This window comes from Falco naumanni, chromosome 3 (assembly GCF_017639655.2).
Source record: "Falco naumanni isolate bFalNau1 chromosome 3, bFalNau1.pat, whole genome shotgun sequence".
Lineage (NCBI taxonomy): Eukaryota > Metazoa > Chordata > Aves > Falconiformes > Falconidae > Falco > Falco naumanni.
In genome coordinates, this window is record NC_054056.1 from 20,590,909 (window position 1) to 20,610,553 (window position 19,645).

General features: G+C 49.7%; 1 protein-coding gene across 1 annotated transcript; it reads right to left on the reverse strand.

The window, feature by feature from the left end:
* Nucleotides 1-10,631: 10,631 nt before the first annotated feature.
* NRSN1 (neurensin 1) lies at nt 10,632-18,542 on the reverse strand. Its single transcript, XM_040588666.1, has 3 exons — nt 18,317-18,542; nt 13,221-13,418; nt 10,632-12,204 (listed from the first exon to the last, which is right to left on the reverse strand). Exons 2-3 carry the CDS (start codon nt 13,407-13,409, stop codon nt 11,806-11,808), a joined length of 588 nt encoding a protein of 195 aa, XP_040444600.1. The 5' UTR covers nt 13,410-13,418; nt 18,317-18,542; the 3' UTR covers nt 10,632-11,805.
* Between the last annotated feature and the right edge of the window lie 1,103 nt (nt 18,543-19,645).

Below are 19,645 nucleotides of genomic sequence, written 5' to 3' on the forward strand. Positions count from 1 at the left end.
AATGATTTAATGGGATGCAGCTCAAGGATGTGTTGTTTTGGGTGGCTGATAGCCTTCCATCTAAGTTTTAAACAAAAGAAGAGCTTTTGACGTGGCGATAGACAGTAAAGCCATCTGCTGTCTTTATGTTATTGTGCATGTGCATATTTGTAGTGTTAACGTACGGGCACGTGTGTGAGCGCTGTAACTGAATGCCTTTGCTGTGTGTTCACACATACCGCACATGTAAATAATGTGCATTTATAATAATGTTAGTGATGGTAAAAGATAGTATTGATTGTAGCTGAAATTTGCTATAATTATATAAGAAAATAGAGCTAAATCTAGTAATAACTAACCTCATAAAAACAGTGACGCATCTTTTTAAGTTACGTGTGTACTTTGGTGCTTTGCTGGGCCAAGCCCAGAACGCTTGAAGCCCCAAGGTAAAATGGAAATAGCAGCTTCAAACCGATGGGGAGCTACACGGGTGACAGGGATGCGGACAGGATTTGGAAAATTCAAGAAAGTACAAGTCTTTCCTGCAACACGTGACACCAAAACTTTCAAAGGCCTTTAGTACTGGCTACAGTGCAGGGAACATCAGATTTAAGCAGAGGCGCGTTTTGAAAAAGTAGGCAGGCTTCCAACAACCTGTGTGGCTGCTAGGAATGCCTTTAAATGCTGATATTTTTTCTGCAGTCACCTACAGCTGTGATGATACTTAGCGCTAATATTTGTGATTTTATAAATGAATCCCTAATTCAGTGGTGCTTTTCCTTGTCCTTCCACTGTCCTCAGTGGGACCAAAATGTAATTCAAAATATGGGTTCTATTAGTTGAGACATCTACTCTCTAATCTAAAAATGTTTCAAAAATCTCATTTGGTATAAACTAGAAGGAATCTAACGCTCTATAAAATGATTCACGGTTCTGTGTGTCAAGAACATGTAGATTGATAATTATGGTTAATTGATTTTCAAAGGCACGGGGTTCATGCATACTGTTTATACTGTGGACTCTCTGCTCAGCATCCATGCGTTTCAGTGTAAACCCAGGCTCAGGTCTCTCTTCTGTAAGAACTGTTTGCCCTGACCCCAGCCCTCGTGCTGGCACCCACACGTGGGTGCAGCAGGTGAAGTCAAGCTCCTAATCCATGCTCCCTCTGTAGAATCATTTTGGAAGGCATTTGCTTTTTCCATACTCTAAAATAAAACATGAAAAACTTTTGTCCAAGGCTAAATCCCAATCCTGAGCACCCAAGTTACAGCCTCAACACCGGTGACTTCCAGGAGAGGGGTCCTGCCCTGCTCCAGGCTTCCAGGTGTGCAAGGAAGCTCCAGCCAGGTCCCCAAACCACCGCGCTCGGCACGTTTGGCCTTGGCGTTGTACCGGCTCCGGTCCTTGGGGTCTTCAGGTTGGGACTGGTGAAAAACTGCCCTCCAGAGGGTGGTACCACGGATCTGAGGTCCCGGCTGAGTCACCGTTAGTGAAAGGCAGCTTAAGAATGAGCCTGAAATGGGATGATGTGGAAGGACAATGTCCATTTGGCATCCGCTTCAAAATCCTCCCCCTTCCTCTCCTCCTCCTCCTCGGGAGCTGACTTTCACAGGCAGGAGGGACGTTGGCTGGCACTTGCAGAAGGCAGTAATAGCACGCCATGAAGCATTAACATAGTACCAAAGCACTGCTGACCCTGTAACAACTCCAGTGGCGTGAGATGAGTGGTGGGCTGTGCCCTCCCTCTTCAGCACCCCCAGACTTCCCCGTCTGGTCAGAGGAGAAGAAAAGGAATGCGGTGAGTTATTCTGTAGCTGCCCTTGCCATGAGCTTAAGCATTTTTTATTTTTTTTTTAAACAACCATGAAATGAACTGTAGCTTGCAGAGGTGGTATGTAGATTGAGCCCCGTACCACGAAGTGGCGGATGCTTTCGGTAACACCAGGCAGGTGTCTGTGTGGAGCCGCGTGCTCTTCTGCACTGTGGTGCCTGGGGCTGGGCCTTGTCCTCTCCTTCCCCCTGTCCCCAGAGGAACAGCGGGTGCGTGCGGGCTCCTGCGGGCCGCAGGGGAGAGTTTGGCACAGAAGGGGAGGAAAGTGGATAAAGGGAAAGGTGCTGACACACCGAGGAGGGCCCCAGCACCACCAGCACAAACTTTTCTACAGCCACTGCCTTGGCCTTCGGCTGTCGGGGCTGTGGGGGCAGGAGAGGCATCCCTGGCTGTGCGCAGGGCGCTCAGCACCGGCATTACAGGTAACCTGGTGCTTGCGTGGGCAGCTGGCAATCAGAGCAGCTTTTGCCTCGAAAACTAAACTGCTCCAAGCCTCACCATTCGGAGGAAAAATCACATTTTCCCCATAGTGGGAGACTGTGGAGATGTTGAACAGAAGGTTTATAAGAGGAGTCTAAGGGCAACCACAGCTCCTAAGACTCGCTGCATTGCTTTCCAGCCCTGCCAGTTTAGGCCATTCCTTCCCTCTTCTTTCTCATCCTAGCTGTATCAGAAATGAACAAAAAAACAGTCTGGATTTTCAGCTTTCAAATGCACAAACATTCGAGTTTCCTCCTCCTTCAAAAACTGTTCAACTCTGCCCAAGGAAAAAGCATTACTAGGAGCGCATATTGCAAATCCAATGCATCGTCTGATAGGAAAGATCCTGTCAAGATGCTGGAAAAAACCAAGATTATATAATTTATTTTTAAGCAATTTTTTTTTTTTTTAAGAGATCATTAAAGAAATTAGTCATTAAGAAAACTGCTCCTGACCCCTTTTCTCCTGTAGCTGAGCAGGACCTGCTGGCACTGTGACTGCATGCTGGTGACCGACCCAGCTGCTTCCCAGGTGGATGGGATGCGGAGACTCCGGCTCCCGGGGCCGGGGGGTCAGGTTTGGCTCTGGCAGTGTGGCCAGTACCACTGGCTGGAGCCCACCCAGCTTCTCCCCCTTCCCTTCAGGGAGAAGCAGCCTCCTGCACCCTGCAGAGCTCAGCCACAGCCCCCACACAGCTGCACCGGCTGGTTGTGCCCCTTACCCCCACCTCGGTCACCTCCCCCGCGCAGCTGAACTGTGTGAGTGATGCTCAGCACCCCCTTTGTCACAGCTGCAGCCTGGGAACAGGCTGGTGGGAGTGTGGGGCTCCTGCTTGAGGGGCTATGCACAGCCAGCTCTAGCAGGGGAAGTACCCCAGCCTTCAGCTGAAACAGTTTCATGGAAGAACCAGCTGAATGTCATAAAAGCACGGATCTGGGAACTGGGAGATCTCGAAGTCAGTGCTAGAGGTAGAAGGGAACAACTATTTAATTAGCAAGTGCTTGGGGGGTGAGTGCTGTGCCTTTGCACTTGGATGGGTGACTAGATGCTCCTGCTTTTCAGGGAAGAAAATACCTTCAGACCTCAGTGACATGTAGATCTTTTGGCTTGTCTTGGTTGGGAAAGCCTTCTGGTTTGACTAGAGATTTGAGTGGTTGGAACCCCTCTGCCTCGGTGATGAAGCAGTGGTGTCAGAGGTGAGTAGCTGTGCTGCTGCTGCGTGTCGCACACCTGGCTTGGTGTCCTCACGCAGACGCTGCCCTTGTTTCCTCTGCTGCCACGGGTCACGGTTTCACTGCTGCACATCATCTCTGCAGCCTCCTGTTTCCCTGCTGCATTTGCCTCTTCCAGCTCGGTTGTGAGAAAAGACATTTCTAGAAAGAATGCCTGTGCTCTGTGTTATTTCCCCCTTGGAAGTCGTTGGTGCAAGGCTGGGGTCCTCAGAGGCAGCCTGGGTGTTACACCTTCCCCTGCCACTCTCACTGCTCCCACTGCCGCCTCAGGGCTGGCACCAAGCAGGAATTAACTCGGTAAGCTGAAGGCTAAGATTTTAAATCCACTGTCTAAAAGCAGTCTCCTTCTGCAGAGGGGAGGATGAAGGCTCTTCCTCCTCTTCATGCAGCACAAGGCCTAGGTCAAGATGACCAAAGGGTGCATCTTGCTCTCTGACTGCCTGTGCCTGTGGTTTATCCTGGGATGAGGAAGGTGGGGCCACCAAACCTCCTGGGTTCTTCTGGCTGGGGATCTCACCCTCAGGCACAGCAATGCTTACAGATGGCCCGTCTGTGTGACAGCGGGCAGCCGTCTGCTGCGGCGGCATCGTGCCCGCTGCGGGGATTAGAGCCTTTCCCTGGCAGAGCCTTCTCAAGTGCAAGTTCCTGTGGGCCAACTGAAACAGAGGGGTTTTGCATAAAAGGAGCAGTTTTGGTTTGGTGGTTTTTTTCTTTTTTGGAGGGAGGGGTGCATAACTCATCCCAAAGACCTTGACACTGGTGTCGGACTTGCTTTATTTACTAACACCTGCCTGCTGCAGCTCTGCAGGGAGAGCCACGCTGCGGAGGGCCCTTGGGCTTTGCGGCAGGGGGTGGGCAGGAGCCTGGCTGGTGCACGAGGGGAGGTCGCAGTGTGCTGGCTGACCCGGCAGTGTTTGTCCCTGCTCACAAGTACCTGCTTCTCTGGAAGCCTGTTGCTTCCACCAGTGAGTGAAAAGGAGCTGAAAGGAGTGATGCACGTGTCGGGCACTCAGCAGCCTGTGTATCTCTGGGTACCCTGCTCCAGCCACCCGCAGCTCGTTTCCCCAGTGCTCCCAGCAGCTCTGCCCCCTTCACAGCTTGCCCCTGCTTACAAGCAACGGGCATATATATAGCATAAATATTTTTATATTTGTTACATAAATATATATTATAATATTTTTATATAGAGCAAATATAGTATAAAAATGCTACATTAATTCCCCTGCATGTGGGGTGCGGGTTGCAGTCTGACACCTCTGCTATGCGCTTTGCTGCACGTGTGCCCGAGCTCGGGTGTGCCACGAGCAGGAGACACGGCCAGTGGCCTCCCAGCGGAGCAGGGCGGGGGGAGCTTTGGTACCCACTTTGGGGTTCTTCTACAGCAACATCTGGGTGCTCCCCAGCTGGGTGTTTTGGAGGTGAGGATTCGGTGGACTGGTCTACGCCACTCTTGCGGAGTGGTTTGGGAAGTGCCTCCTGCACGCCTGCCTGCTGGGGGCTGCTGGCAACCCCTGGGACAGGAGCTGGCAGCGTGCTGGGGAGGGGGCAGAGCCTTCCCAACAGGGATGCTGTGGGTGCGTCTGCAGAGAGAAAATAACCTGGTTGTCTGCTCTGGAGCCACTTCTGAGCTGAGCCCTTTGGCTTGGGCCGTTGGTTCAGGCAGGTGAGCTTCTGCGTGATGTGGAGGATGCTTTCATGACCTACCTGGGGTAAGCGTGTGTGGCACCCAGAGAAAGAGCAGCTTGGGTCAGAGGGCAGTGCTGGGGCAACCCCTGCTGCTGGAGGGACATGGCAGGGCAGAGGACCCTCAGAATGTTCCAGGTCAGGGCAAAGATTCGACGGCAGCTTGTGTAGACATATGGTTAAATGCAAAACACATTTAAAGCAACTACCTCAACCTATTGCTTTCCACAGTTGCCTGGGGGCCAGCTCAGGCCAGCTGCAGTCTGTTCTCTTGGGATTTTGAGCTGGTTACGTGCAATTGTTACCAAAATATTGGTCAGAGAAACTTCCTAAGACTTGTGAAATTTAGAAGGCAGGCAGCTTTTATTATGGAGCTGGGAGCACGGGGGATATCTCCTCTTAATGTGTACACCTTGTCCTTGAATACATGTCCCTTATATTCTGTATAATCATACATACGCATTGCATTTCCCCCAAATCCCACACATATTCCATTCTCTTCCTGGAATTCATTTACATGAGTCCCTCCTCCTTTTGTACATGCATCATTTCTTCTGAATTGAGTCGAAGGGCTGCCTTTGTGACCACCGACCCAAATTAATTTCTAAATACTTCATGACCTGGTCATCTTAGTCCTTTTTATAATGTTTTCTTGGCAAAACCTGCTAGGTTTCCATGAGGTTCAATCACTTCTTTCCTTTCATCCTAGAAGTTCCTTTCAAGTTAGATCATAAATCTTGTCCATACAATACCAGGTTTTCTCGATCGCAATCTTAATAATTATACTAATGCAAGGACTTCTCAATTACAATCTAATAATTATGCTATGGTTATACATTAAACTTCTGGTATCTATCACAGTCATCTCTCAATGGGTGTTTGTCCCAAGGGCCCCAGCTCCTACCACAGCCCAAGTCACAAGTCCCCCAGGAGATGGTGGTGTCTGATGCTGGGAAATCAGAGACCTCCGCTCGGGGCATGCGGAGGAAGTTCATGTGTTTGAAAAATGCTGGAGCTGCCCCTGCCCTCAAAGCTGAGCTATGGCAGAGAGAAGCTGGCACTGGCTTCTGTGGCTGTCCTGGGTATCAGTGGTGGCCCCTGCTTTGCCCCGGTGGGGTGCCTGGCCCATCAGCTTGGTCCCCGCGGTGTTGCAAGGGCAGGTGCTGGTAAGCCCCCCTGGCTGTGGCTGCAGCGAGCCCGGGAGCCGGCCAGCCTGGGGGTGGCGAGGAGCAGGGGGCTCGGGTGCACGCTCCTCGGAGGCAGTGGCAGTGCTCAGCAGCCTTCGGAGTGAGGGGGTTTGTCTTGGCACACACTCCCTCCAGTTTCACGAGAAATGCCTCTGCAAGGGGTCAGCTGAGAGCTGAACCCAGCCTGAGCAACAGCTATCAGAAAATATTTCATCATCGTAGTATAATATAGGAAAAAATGCATCTTCTCACTGGAGACAATGCACTGGACCAACAATAAGGTCCTTGTGCTTGTCTAGCCATCTCTGGTGGACAGAATACTGATGCTAAAAGTTGATTTCTGTTGTTTTGTTTTTTTTCTAAATGTCTGCTTCCATAAAGATTTTAGCCACTATTTGTGTCGTTCTGGCCACAGGTTTTAGACCCACAGCCAGTTTTTCTGTACTTTCAATTTCCACTGACCGTCTCTTCTAACGTTCAATGACAGATGGCCAGTACTGATGCTTGAAATGCTGCGTTTCACCCTGGGGATTCCTTCCCACTCACCTTCTCGCCTCATCCATCCCCCTCCTGCCTGTGCTGCAGCCCTCCCTCCCTGGGTGGGAGGCATGTTTTGCATCCCTCGAGGCGCCTGGGGCAGGGGTCCCTCTTGCCTCCCTCATCCCTGCTGCCCTCCCAAAAATAGGCACGGAGGCTTGGGAAGGAAATGTCAGGGCTCCACGTTCCTGAAGGAGACGGGGAGAGAAAGGGCAGCAGATGCTCAAGTCATTAGGTAGAGCAGGCACAGGGAAATGAGGATATTCCAGAAAGTTCTCTCACAGATGCATCCTCTCAGCCTCAGCCTGGGGGTGCCTTTGTGAGCAGCGTTTAAAAATGATCTATTTGCAAAAGCCCATGAATGGCAAGTTGTGGAATAAGTGGGCTTTTGAAAAACAGCTGCAAATGATTAGACAAAACAATAAAAGAAGTTACTTGATGCTGTCTCTTCCGTCGGCAGGGCTGTTAGAAGTATTTGCCTGACCTACCGTTAATCCGCAGAGATTATTTTCATACCAATCCTTCCGTAAATTATCTGACAGCAGAACTGAGCTTTGCCCCGCTCCATGTACACAGGCGAAGTGACGCAGGAGAGGTGCCCAGTGTGATCCCCCACGCCACCAGATAAGAGCTGAAAAAAAATCGGGGTGTGGATGGATTGTTTGCCCAGAGATGAGACGGCTCCAGAAGGAAATAGATATTGGAAATAGGAGGAGACTACAGGGGTCTCCCCTTTTGCAACGATGTTCCTCAGGGGCAAAGTGTGCCATGGGGGTGACCTGGCCGAACTGAGCTGTTGTTTCTGTAGGAGGTGTGTGGGCATTAACCCCCAGTGCCGGCTGGAAGGGAATGCTCCCTAGGGATGCTGCTCTCTCCGCTGTGGGAGCCGCAGGATGAGGAGGGAGCAAGGCTGTGCCCCCAAAGGCTGCTCAGGGAGCATCACGCTGTCTCGCTGCGCTGACGTGTGGAGCTGAGGGCAGCCTGCTGCGTGATGGCAGGGGGATGGTCAGCACTGAGGGAGCCGAAGCGCTAATTCCTTAATTTAACCAAAATTTTTCTATTAGCCCTTCGATGGAAAACTGCTGGTAAAGTGCCTCCAACGAAGGTCCTTGCAGTCTTTTGATGTCTCCCTTGGATTTCACGCCCTCGAGGGCTAACAGCCTCCCCGGTGCGCAGGTTCTGCTGCTGCTCCCCCCACCCAAGCCCCTCTCTGCTGGTCGCTGCTGGGGATGCCGCAGTGCCTCCCCTCTGCTGCCACCACTCTCATGGAGGGCGGTTTGCTTGTGCTTGCACATGATTTAAAAAAAATAATAAATCTTGTACTTGGAAGCGGCAGGCTGGGGCTGTAGTAGAGACTGGAATTAAATCTGCCTACAGGCAGCCCGGGAGGAGGGGACGTTTCCGTGTCTCTGCCTTTGCTTGCGGTTCCCTGTGCACTGGGGACAAATGGGGAATGAAGGGCTCAAGGCAGCCGGGAGCGGGGAGGAGAGAACAGATGCTGAAGAGAAAAGCATTTTCTGCGCAGTGCGGTAGGGGAAGCAGACCTAAGCTTCAGGAGAACATGTATTAATGAAAATGAAGTCAGTGATTACTACTCAGACTGAAAAATGTGACTTCTTTCACCACAACTGCAGAGAAAACGGTGTTGGGCTAAGAGGGGTTGTATTGTAATTTTAAGCCAAATGAGGCTAGGAGAGGAACAAGAAATCGGGTACCGTGGAGAAACTGAAAGAAGCTTCTTCAGCAAGGAGGACAGAGGGTTGGAAAAAAGAAGAGCTCGGCTGCTTAAGCCATATTTTATTTGCATTAGGGTGTCCGTTAAAGTGCCCTTTGGAAAGGCGATGGCAGCCAGTGCTGGGAGGGGAAGCCCCAGGCAGTGCTGCTGTGGAGCCTGTGCTGTAATTTGGTGAAGATGGGAAAAGGGAAAATGATATATGGTGGGCAAACAGTATGTGCAGGGACAGAGCACCCCCAGCCTCACTGGGAAGTTCCCTGGGAGCTTGGCTGCCCCGCACTGCTCCCCAGCTGGAGGACATACCCTAGGCATTTTCCATGAGGGCAGCAAAAAACCCATCTCTGCTGCTGCTGCTTCAGTTCCTGCACCGAAGGACAGAGGTGTTAAAACATTACAAGGAGATGGATCTTGAGAATGTTTCTGGCATGTCATAACCTTTCCAGTATGTGGCTTCTTAATAGTAACAGAGTAATTTTCTGCTTAGTATTTCTACAAAAGCCCTGTGTGGCACTGATTCTCTGCTGTGAAGGATTGCAGCCTCCGGAGGTCTCAATTCTGGAAAAGCTCTAAGCAACTGCAACACGGGTTTAATGAGATGAAATGTGTGTGGCAACGCTAGCCGTGACAGCGTTACCGGCTTTGCTGCTGCTGATAAATCCCAAATGCATTTCTGAGCCCAGCAAGCTTCAGTAAGATCCTTGAGGGTTTTTCTTTTTCCCTGACACCTGGGTAATGCCATGCATGACTCATCCTCTCTCGTACTGTCAAAGCACGTTCAGTTCTGCAGGAGCGATGTGCAACGTGACCAAGCACCTGGTGCTGGGGTCAGCTGTCCTCTGGACAAAAATTTAGCAACCCTTATTTGCATGTGTGTCCCACGTGAGGTGTGTTTTAAGGAGAACTGTACACCTGTATAGCTACTTCAGGTAAACAAGCCTGACCTCTGTGTGCTTTTCTAGCTGGAATTCCAGTCAAACTTCTAGTACGGCGTTCACAAAAGGTATGTGGAGAGAAGGGACTTGGTAATCGCTACAAGAACCCTCGCTCTCATCTCCTTTGGTGAACTTCACTGTAAAACTTAAAATGTCATATTTCCTCCATGCACAATTTTTTAATTAAAACTCTCCATCGAAAAGGTCAGGAGAGCTTGACTCTCTGCTGCCCACATGCCGATAGCCTGACAGCAGTGAAAGCTAATGGCAGTAAATAAAATTCCTCCCAACCTGAAAAGAAAGCGCTGAGGACCCTCTCCAGATGGAATAACTAACGAAAGGTTAGCTCCCATGTCCCAGTCCTGCCACTTGCCCTGTGAGTAATCTCTACCCATCACCCCTGTTCTTGCTGGTTTTCTTTATAAATAAGACACAGCTCCTCTTCTTTTCCTGCGTTGTCTGCTCCTCCCCTAAGATTACAATCTTTTTTTTAAGCACTGGGTGCAACGTGCTTTTGCACTTCTAATACATATCTGTGTGCCAGTGAACCATCGCACACACCAAAACCTGCTTCATTTCATGCTCTGTAATCGCATGCATGCGATGAGCTCTTGACTGTCCACCTTTCCGTCGCTGATGTTTGGATGCTGCAATTGCATTGCTAAGATAGGCACTTCCTTTGCAGAAGAAAATTTTACGCCTGATGTTCTTGCCAGCTACAATAATTATTGTGGATTCAGCTGAAACTTCCAAACGTGTATGTTCTGGTTTATTTAAGTTGTGGCAGTATGAACCAAGTCACAGACAACAAAATGTCTTATCAGTGAGGGAAGGAGCACAGCTGTTGATATGTGCCTGTTGTTAGTGTGCTGGAATCTATTTGATTCAGCACCAAAGTGACTTCCCCACCTATGGGAGCTACAAAACCAGGCTGCATTAAGAGACCAGCGAGTTCCAACTGCCCATTTTCCTTTCAAACTGAACTATTACATGTATAGATAATCCTGCTTGACTAGAAATAGACTTTTCACAAAATCCATGGTTGGCTCACGCCTAGAATTTTATTCAATCCATTCAAAAAATAGACAGAACTATAAGGTGGCACATATTGTCAGAGAGTACAAATGTCACGTCTTTCTTTAAACATTTTAATTTAAATCCATAGATTAAGACAGTGAAATAATTGCCCTGGGTGGGAAAATAATTAAGGGTCTTCCATGAAAGGACAAGTCTTCAGGTAAGCATTTACACAAATGTATCTGGTTAAGCATAACTTTTTCTATCCTCTATAAAAATATAAACAGCATTTCAAAATGTCTTTAGATAAGTATGTTAAGGTCATCTAACATGGCATTAATGTCCTGACAGAATACGGGTCCTGGGCACGTCAAACCACACTTAGTAATCTGTACCCAGCCAAAACCAAAACATTTTGTATGAGCTACAAACATAATACAATATAATGAAAGAAAACCAATATCAAACCAAAGATACACAAGTATGACGTTCCTCCTCCCAGATGAATTCCTTATCTTTATTTTGTATTTTTTGTTAATATGGCAATGACTAAGACAAAAGTGGCAGTTAATTGTAACTCGGGACCAAGTATAACTTGCTTTTCCCAGAAACTAACATCGCTGGGAAGTGACCTGTGCCAGGACCGGATTAAGGGCACTCACTGTCATGTATGTCTCACCTGTGCAGTATTACTTTGATACAGACCACAGCACGACAGGAGGACAAATGCAAATTACAAGGGCAGAATCTTGGCTTCCCAGACAGCAGAACCAGGCTGTAAAAGTGAAACTAAACAATATTTTGAAGGCAAGAAGAAAATTAAACAAAAAGCCAACTAATCTAAACTTTAAACAGTGGGATGTAGGGTGTTCCTGGTACAGCTGTCATAAACGCACCCTATGTTTTCCAGGGATGCAATCTGATAAGCTAAACACCTAATCACTGTTGCAAGGACTTACTGGTTCAACACTGATTAAAATGTTTGAATACACTGAATATATTGGTCACAGGTCTAATCACATACTTTCCCTTTTCCCAATCCTAAATTTGTATCGGAGCAGCTTCCCCATCAGCTGTGTGTTTGTATAGCAGAGCACTCGATGTTGTAATTGACTAGCACGTACGCCAACAACGGCTGGTATTTTCCAGTTAAAGTGATCTACAAGTGAGAAACAAAACCTAAGGATAAGGGTCAGGTTTCAGATAAAGGTTGGACATTTTGAACTTTGGACAAAGTGACAGGTATCTTTGATTCTCCTGGTGCTGGCGCTTTTGTGACTGGGTTTGCATGGGCTTTTATATCAGCTATTCTCTCTTTAAATCTTTGCTGGAGGTACTTTTCTTCTTTGGAGTAACTTTTGGCAAAAGCAGACATCAGCAGACATGCTGCCATGGTGGACCCTCCAACACAAAACAAGATTGCTCCTGCCAGCTTGCATATATCAAGGGACCCATTAAACTGAACAGCACGGGTATCCACCACAACAAAATCATCTTTCCCAAGGGCTTCGATTTTCGGTGGCACAAGAAAACCCACTACAAGAACCGTTAAACCTATCAGCATAAAAGCCGTCCCAGAGATGAGTCCGACCTGGAAAACAAAGAAAGAAACAAAACCCCCAATTAATATGCCTTTCCAGTTTTCAGTTGGTAAGTGGCCCTAGGAGGCGTTTAGCTTTCATTGTCTCGCAGGGACAGTTCTCTCTTTTAGGAGAGGGCTGATACTTTTTTTTTATTTAGGTCATATGTGGCCCTGCTAGAACTAGAATATGCAGAGAAACTGTCTTTTTACAAATCATATTTATATAATTCAGAACCAACATTTCTGAAACAATGGAATATGCATCTACACATTGAAATAGCATTTTGTGTCCGAAGGCCCCGCGACAGAGGACCGTAGTTTGACCTCAGTGCCCTGTGACTGATTATTGCTTTAGGTGGTGGTGAGCACCAGCAGTTCAGTCCCTGCACAGGGTCTGTCATATCCACCCCTTGCTTTTACTCCACAAAATGCTGTTCCTTTACAGGGATTAGAAGAAGTTACCATTGCTGGGAACAGGTCACAGAATATTTCTAGCACCTTTCAAGTGTGAGAGCACACTTTGGTTCACACAGATCAGCCCTACCATCAAAGCAGAGGCTGGTCTCACAGGCCCCTTCCAGCCTGTGGTCTTCTCCAGTTCTGTCAGGTTCTCTGGCCTTAATGCGGACCTTGTGGTTTTCCTGATCCCTAGGTCACACAGTCCTGGGGTTACTGCTGTTAACCTACCACTCCTGTTCCCAGTAATCTGGCAGGACTACTGTGGGTGCAGAGCAGAGGTAAGCTACTTTGAAGCTATGGGTGGGGTTTCCTGCGCAAGACTTTGATGGTTCAGTGACATGGCTCTTTGTGACAGAGAAACTATAGGATCCAAAGACCCCAGAATGCCCTTGGAAGCTCCTGTATTTCAGTAAGAGCACCCTGCTTTCAGACAGATGGTTATCGAGTCATCTCAAGGAAAACTGAGCAACAGAAGGCCTTTCTGGATTGATACCTAAACCCATTAGTTACATGTGAAAGTCTTGAAATGGGAGTTTCTCTCTCTCTAGTAAACAGCAAGAGGGTACCTTCCAGAATGCAGAGCTCCACCTGCTAGGCGATCTCTGGATCTGAAAATCATCCTCATACTCCCAAATTGAAGCTGTGCAGTCCTCATAAAACTGATGCAGGTAGGACCGAACTCCATAGCGTTGGTACCCTCCCTCGGTGCTGCCCTGTGCATGCTTGGACCCACAGATGTCAGCATAGGAGCTCATCCTTCCTACCTGCAATGAAAGGTTTCACACAAAGGTGATCATTATTAATGTGGTGGGAGAGAAAAGCTGGCTACAGACTCTCCAGATGACACGAAAAAAAGCAGCCCAGGAGAGACCTTTCCTTCACTTTTTTCCAAACCAACAAACGAGCCTGACAGAGTTGCATGCGGTGACTCAGCTCGAGCGAACCCAAGGCACACAGCATCTTGGCACAGCCCAGCCTGAAGTTGCTACTGGGAACATTCCCTCCCATATGCAGGGTGCCGTCTCCCCATCTTTCACACTAACATGCTACTGCGTTTCCGTGGAGATTGGAAAAAGCAGAATATATCAGGTAACAAAAGCCAGCATCCCTCAAGGGCTCATGCTGCCTCTCATCCAGACTGTTTCTATCAGTCAACCAATTTGCAACCTTAGGAACTTCCAAAACTGCATGCCTAGGTGTATTTTTTAATGGTTTTGCTGAAGCTTTTGAAGTGCAGGACTAAGCATTGATATAACCATATTGATAGCCATAAGGAACAGAGGCAAGGTAGTACTAGACTGGTTGAAACTGTATATATCCTGTCATATATATGAGACATATGTCATATATATCCTATAACTTAAATATGGATAATTAAAACAAAAAAAGATGGAATGCCATAACAGCACCAGTCTCTCACTGAGGAGAGTGAAATGGAAATACTAAACTTGTGGCCAACCACTTCTCCCTTGGAGAAATCAATGCCCAGGTTCCTGCTGACTTTAATAAAACCAGAATTTTGCCTGCTATGAAAACTACCACCAATGTTCCCTACTCTTTCTTTCTATTTCATGGAAGTTCTCCTAATGCACAGTATTTGTATTTAACTATGCAGGTCCCAGGCCTGAACTTGCTTGCATAGACGTGATGCTACCAAATTCATTGAAGCAATGTTAGACCCTAAAACACCTTGAGCAACGGGTCAATGCTACTTAAGCTGACTGACTTCTCTTTAAAGAAGTTCAAAAAGCCTTAGTCCAAAGGGAACTGTTAATCAGTATGTGCATCTGAATGTCACAGCTCAATTTGTATCAGCTTCAAGCAGTTCATCTGATTGCCACAGTAATTTTACTTAGAGGGAAGGAAGAGAGGTTTGACATGCTCATGGCAGCTAGAACCTCCCAGTTTTGCAGCTCTACCAGTCCTTTGCCCTTCAGGACTGGGTGATCTTGCTGGGAACAAAATACCAGAGTATGCAAGAAAAACAAATGCCACTGCATTTAAACAAAGCAGAAGCCAGAAAGTATCGATGGGGAATGACAACACCCTGAATGAAGTTTTCAGTTGGCTCCAAAATCGCTGCTGGTGTAACAGTGATCTTCCAGCCTTTTGGAATATGGTTGTGTTCTTGGCTCAGGGATAAAGAGGGGCTTGCTTTTTCTTCTTTATAAACCCCAGTAATCTTGGTTTTCATTTATTTTCTATATCTAATATGTATTTAGTTCAGTATTTCATGATCTCAGCATCTTATAATTGCAAATCTCCCTCTGTAACTCGTGATGAGGTTTCAAGGCTCTCAGCAGTCATGACGGATGCTGGGGGCCCTAGCAAGGGCCAGAGCTCCCATCAGGCGAGGAGGGCACAGTGCCGGTGGCTGAGCTTTGCTGAACAGCAGGGGTGGCAGCAGGCACAGCTTCTGGCAGGAGCTCCATCTTTGAACCCAGAACTGCCTTTGCATCCCCTGCAGGTTTCCCTTTTCTGCCTCAGCCACAGTAAAGTGTTAGGAAATCAGAGAAGTGCTCTCTGACTCTGTGGATGAGCCTGCTCTCTGGTGATGGTACAGCATCAGTGCCCTCCAGAGTGCTCAAGGTGCTGGCCTTCCCAGGCAAAGCAGAAAAACAGGCAGGGTAGTCAGAGACCTTGAGACAGCAGGAAACTCCTGGGCAGCGCCAGCTGCTCACCCTGTGAGCAGAGAGAGCCTGGCACCTGGGCCACCTCCTGTCAAGTTGTATGTTGCTAATACTGATGTTTCCCACTACAGTTAATATATTGAAAAAAAATCTGTTGTGCTCTTTTAAAATGCTATGAATCTCTGAACACTTAGAGGTACAAAAAAAAAAAAAGTAGTATGATACATGTATATAATCTGAACTCTTGTGGGGGAATGTTGGAAGTTATTCTACTTTTGGAGCCTGTTTGCTCTTTTGCAAAGAGCTCTTTTTGTTTCCCTTGAGAGTCCCTCCTTCTGCTCTTTATTAAAAGAGAGGAAAAGAAGTCCTCTTTCCTCACTGCCACCATTTCTTCAACAGCTAGCTACCCTCTTTCACAGGACAAGCACTGAATAGTTCTCATCAAATCAGAGTTCTGTCCATGTCATAAAAATACCTTAGGGTGAAAGCAGAGGATGAAGCAATGGTGTGGTTTACCGCAGGTGCCCCAGCTCTCACGTGCAGGATCACACAGCCTATACCTCAAGGTTTGGGACAGTTTCCATCTATATCCCTCAACATACCTTCTGGTTATGAGTAAGCAGGTGCTTTATCTCCCACATCAGAAAGAGAAAAAAAGTATGGAGGCTAACAAAAGCTCTGCAGAGACTCATTCTCTTGGGTCCATACTTAGATCTTTATTCTCGCATCAACCCTACCTCCTTAAGTAAATTATAAATTAAATTAAGAAAGTAAGTTAAAAAACCTCCTTGAGCAACTTAAGTCATTCAGGTAAGCATATTCAGCATCGCATAATGAGCAGAGAGAGAGGTGTTTTCCCCAGGTGTAAGTGACTCCATAAGGTCAACAAAAGGAAGGACCAGATCTAACACGACCAGATAATGTGGTTTGCCAAAGCTCACTTGCTTCACTCCAGCTGCCACCCAGGAGAGAATCTGAGCTGCTCTGGCTTCTCCAGAATTCAGAAAGCAGGTGAAGCAGATTGCTGAACCAACAACCGTATTTATTGCAATGAATTTAAGAAAACTCAACGTAACGTGACAGAAAGCCGTATAAACATTATCTTGCATTCACTGCACTGTCAGTAGGTTTAGTCAAGAGAGAGAAATGAGAGTGTAGCGTTTCTAACAGCTTGATGAAGAACTGCCTGCAAGAACCACACAGCCTGAATCACTTACATTACATGCAGACTCTTTTTCTTTAGCAGTCTAAAATGCTAATAGGTGGGTTTGGTCAGGCATATGAGCAAATGATAAATAACAGCTGGGAGGTGGAATAGAAAACACAAGAATGTTCTTTTCCTTGAAAGAGTTGCAATAGCATCAGGTAGCATGACCTTTTAAAATGGAAGGGAAAAAAAAAAAAAAAGAGAGACTGCCAGCATCATTAATTCTTTTCAAGCACTGCCTAATATTAGTCCTACTGAACATTTTCTTTATGCTCAGACTCTTCCACTTCTAAGTAATGCCCTATCTTTTGCTATCTCATTCCTTAGAGAAAAGAGAAGGCTTCCCAGCCCTACATGAGTCATTGAAGGAGCCTGGTAATTTGGCCTAAGATGGTCTCTATTCTCAGCTACAATGTAAACATCATGTTTTTCTTGCTACTTAACAGTTGGGGCAGAGGAACTGGAACAGTCAGAGTAGGGTGGGAGAAAACGGCTCTCCATAAATAAGGAAACGTGTGTCACAGCATCAATTTACATTGGATGAATAAATCCTGCAGTAGCTATGATCTCCTGAGTGTTGTGCATTTGCATGTCTCACCTTCATGGCCGAGAAACTAAATGCTGAAATGTTGGGAAACTTTTGCTAAAAAGAGAATCACTGCTGCCCAAATCAGTGTTACACACAAGCTTAGAACATGCATCCAGGCCGCAGGAAGCGGTTTAATCATTAAAAGTTTTTCAGTGCCTAAACCCGAGGTGCCCAGGAACACGTGGGATGTATGATCACAGCTTCGGAGCACACCACTGCGTAGTAGCAATCCATCCCCTAGCAACTTTTGTTTCCATGGCAAAAGCCGTCCTGTTTACTTTGAGCTTTACTATTCTCCACTGATCCGGGGAGATGTGACTGGATTGGTGAACAGGCAGATTAAAAGATGAGCAAACTCTAAGAAAAATCACCCAATCATTTTTTTTCAACTATTTTGCTTTCATACTGAAGGGTCGGACACATTTGGCCCCTGAAAGGCAGGACAAAGCAAGTAAGGCCATGCCAGTGCTCCGCCGCCGCGCCCAGCCGCCAGCGTGCGGCACAGGCACGGCGGGTGGCGCCGGCGGGTCCCCCGCTCCCTTCTCCGCGCTCACACGCCCTGACCCTTCCCTTCGGAGGCCCGTGTTTGCAGCCCCTGCCCACAGAAGCAAGAGCCCTGTGGGAGCGTGAATCCTGGGATCAATAACCCGGCTCCGGCGGCAGCGCTGCGCTGGGCTCCGGATGCCTGGGCTCCCTGCCGGCCCCACCGCCACGGCCAGGCACCCCGCGGCCGGGACCCCGCGCAGCGGGACGGGGGCTGCCCCCGGGGCCCTCCGGGGTGCCGGGCTGCTCTCGGGGCGCCTCTGCCCCCCGCCGGCTGTGCGCAGGGGCCTTCCCCGGGGCGGGGGGCAAGGCCGGGGGGGGGCTGCAGCGCGGCCTCCCCGCCCGCCAGGTGGCGGCCCCGCAGGCGGGCGATGGCCAGGCCGGAGCGGGCCACCCCGCCCGCCGGGCAGGACGCGCTTTCCAGCGCCCCTTTCCCCAGCGAAGGGGACGATCCCCCCGCCCCCAGCCCGGCAGCCCCGAGGGCAGAGCACGGCCCGGGCTCCCGCAGCGCCCGGCAGCGGCGGGGCAGCGCGGCACCGGCCTCCCCTACCCCCCCCCCCCGGGGCGCGCCGCTGTGCCCCCCCCGCCGCCACCCCCCGCGGGAACCTCCGCGCCCCTCCGAGCGCACCGACGGTCCCAGGCGCTTCCCCCCGGCTCCCCGCGCCGCCAGAGCGCCCGAGGCGGCGGCGTTACCTGCCGCTCCCGCCGCTCCCCTCCGCCGGTCGAGCAGCCGCGGCGGCGCTAGCTGCGGCCCTCCCGCCCCGCGCCCATCGCCGCGCCGCGCCGGCCCCAGACACCACGTATGAGGTACGGCCCGGGGCGCCGCGCGCTCCCGCTCCGTGCCTGCGCACTGAGCGCCCTGCGCCGAGCGGGGCCGGGCCCCCCGCCCCCAGGCCCCCCCGCTGCGGGAGCGGGGTCCCTGCGGCTGCCGCACCGCCGGGGGCCGGGGGGCGCGCTGGTCCGGGGCGCCGCCCCCCGGTGCCCACCGCAGCCGTGGCCATGGCGGGGTCGTGCCAGGCGGCGGCGGCAGGAGGGGGCTCGGCCGCTGTGGTGGGAAACGCGGTGTCAGAAGTACTTGGTGGGTCGTACGGGTGCTGGGTGTAGGGCACCGGTAAGGTAACGTCTGGGGAGTCGGTTCTGACTGTAGACTCTGCACTTGCAGCTCAAGCGACCCGACGCGTGAACACTCCCTTCATGGGCTCCGCCACATCCCACTGGCACCCTGTGTCCTGCACCCCGCATCACACTGGCACCAGCACCCCGTGCCCCCTCGGCTGCCCTGCTGCCTTCTCCTGCTGCCCGGCACTTGCAGTGGCTCCAGCCGGGTGGCTGAGGGGTGACAAGCAGCGGTGGCCGAGGCACAGAGCAAGGTGCTGGGAGCAGGGGAGTGTAAACCAGCCCCAGCCCCAGCCCCAGCTGGGCTGGAGGGACGCAGCGATGCCGAGCGCCGGGCACCGGTGCTGGGCCTGCCCTGCCGGCTGCGGGTCGGCTGTTCAGCAGAAACGGGCTTCAGTGGGGTGGCCTGAGGAGTTACTGAAGCGAGCGAGGGAAAGGCATGGCAAGGCGCTACCGGCTGGAGATGCTAACATGTACCGCGCAAAGTAATTCCTCTGAAAAAATAACCAGATAACCAGACCCTGAAGGGCGCGAATGCTGAAGGGTCCTTGCAGTGCTCACACGAAGACATAGATTGTGGTTGCATGTGGGAGAGGAGGATGGAGAATGTCTGAAGAGAGATGTATGAGAGGAGGATGGAGAATATCTGATCTGACAGGAGATTAGAGAACAACTGATTGTTATGAAGGAAAGTAAGAAAGATAAACAAGGTTATCTAGCCAAAAGGTGTCTGCATGGTTGTAGTGATATGTAGCTATGTAACTGCAGGAACAGTTTCTGCCCTGAGCCTGGTGGTACCTGCAGCTGGAATTTGTATCCGGGCTCAGAGGGATAAATATGAGCTTCTCTGTACAATGAAGTGTCTCTGGTTGCACCACAACCAGAGTCCGTACCTTCATATGCCAC

Coding starts and splice junctions, on each gene's coding strand:
- NRSN1 (XM_040588666.1), bottom strand. CDS start 13,409: ATGAGCTCCTATGCTGACATCTGTGGGTCCAAGCATGCACAGGGCAGC. Junction 12,205..13,220: donor GGAGCTCTGCATTCTGGAAG/GTACCCTCTTGC, acceptor TTTGTTTTCCAG/GTCGGACTCATCTCTGGGAC.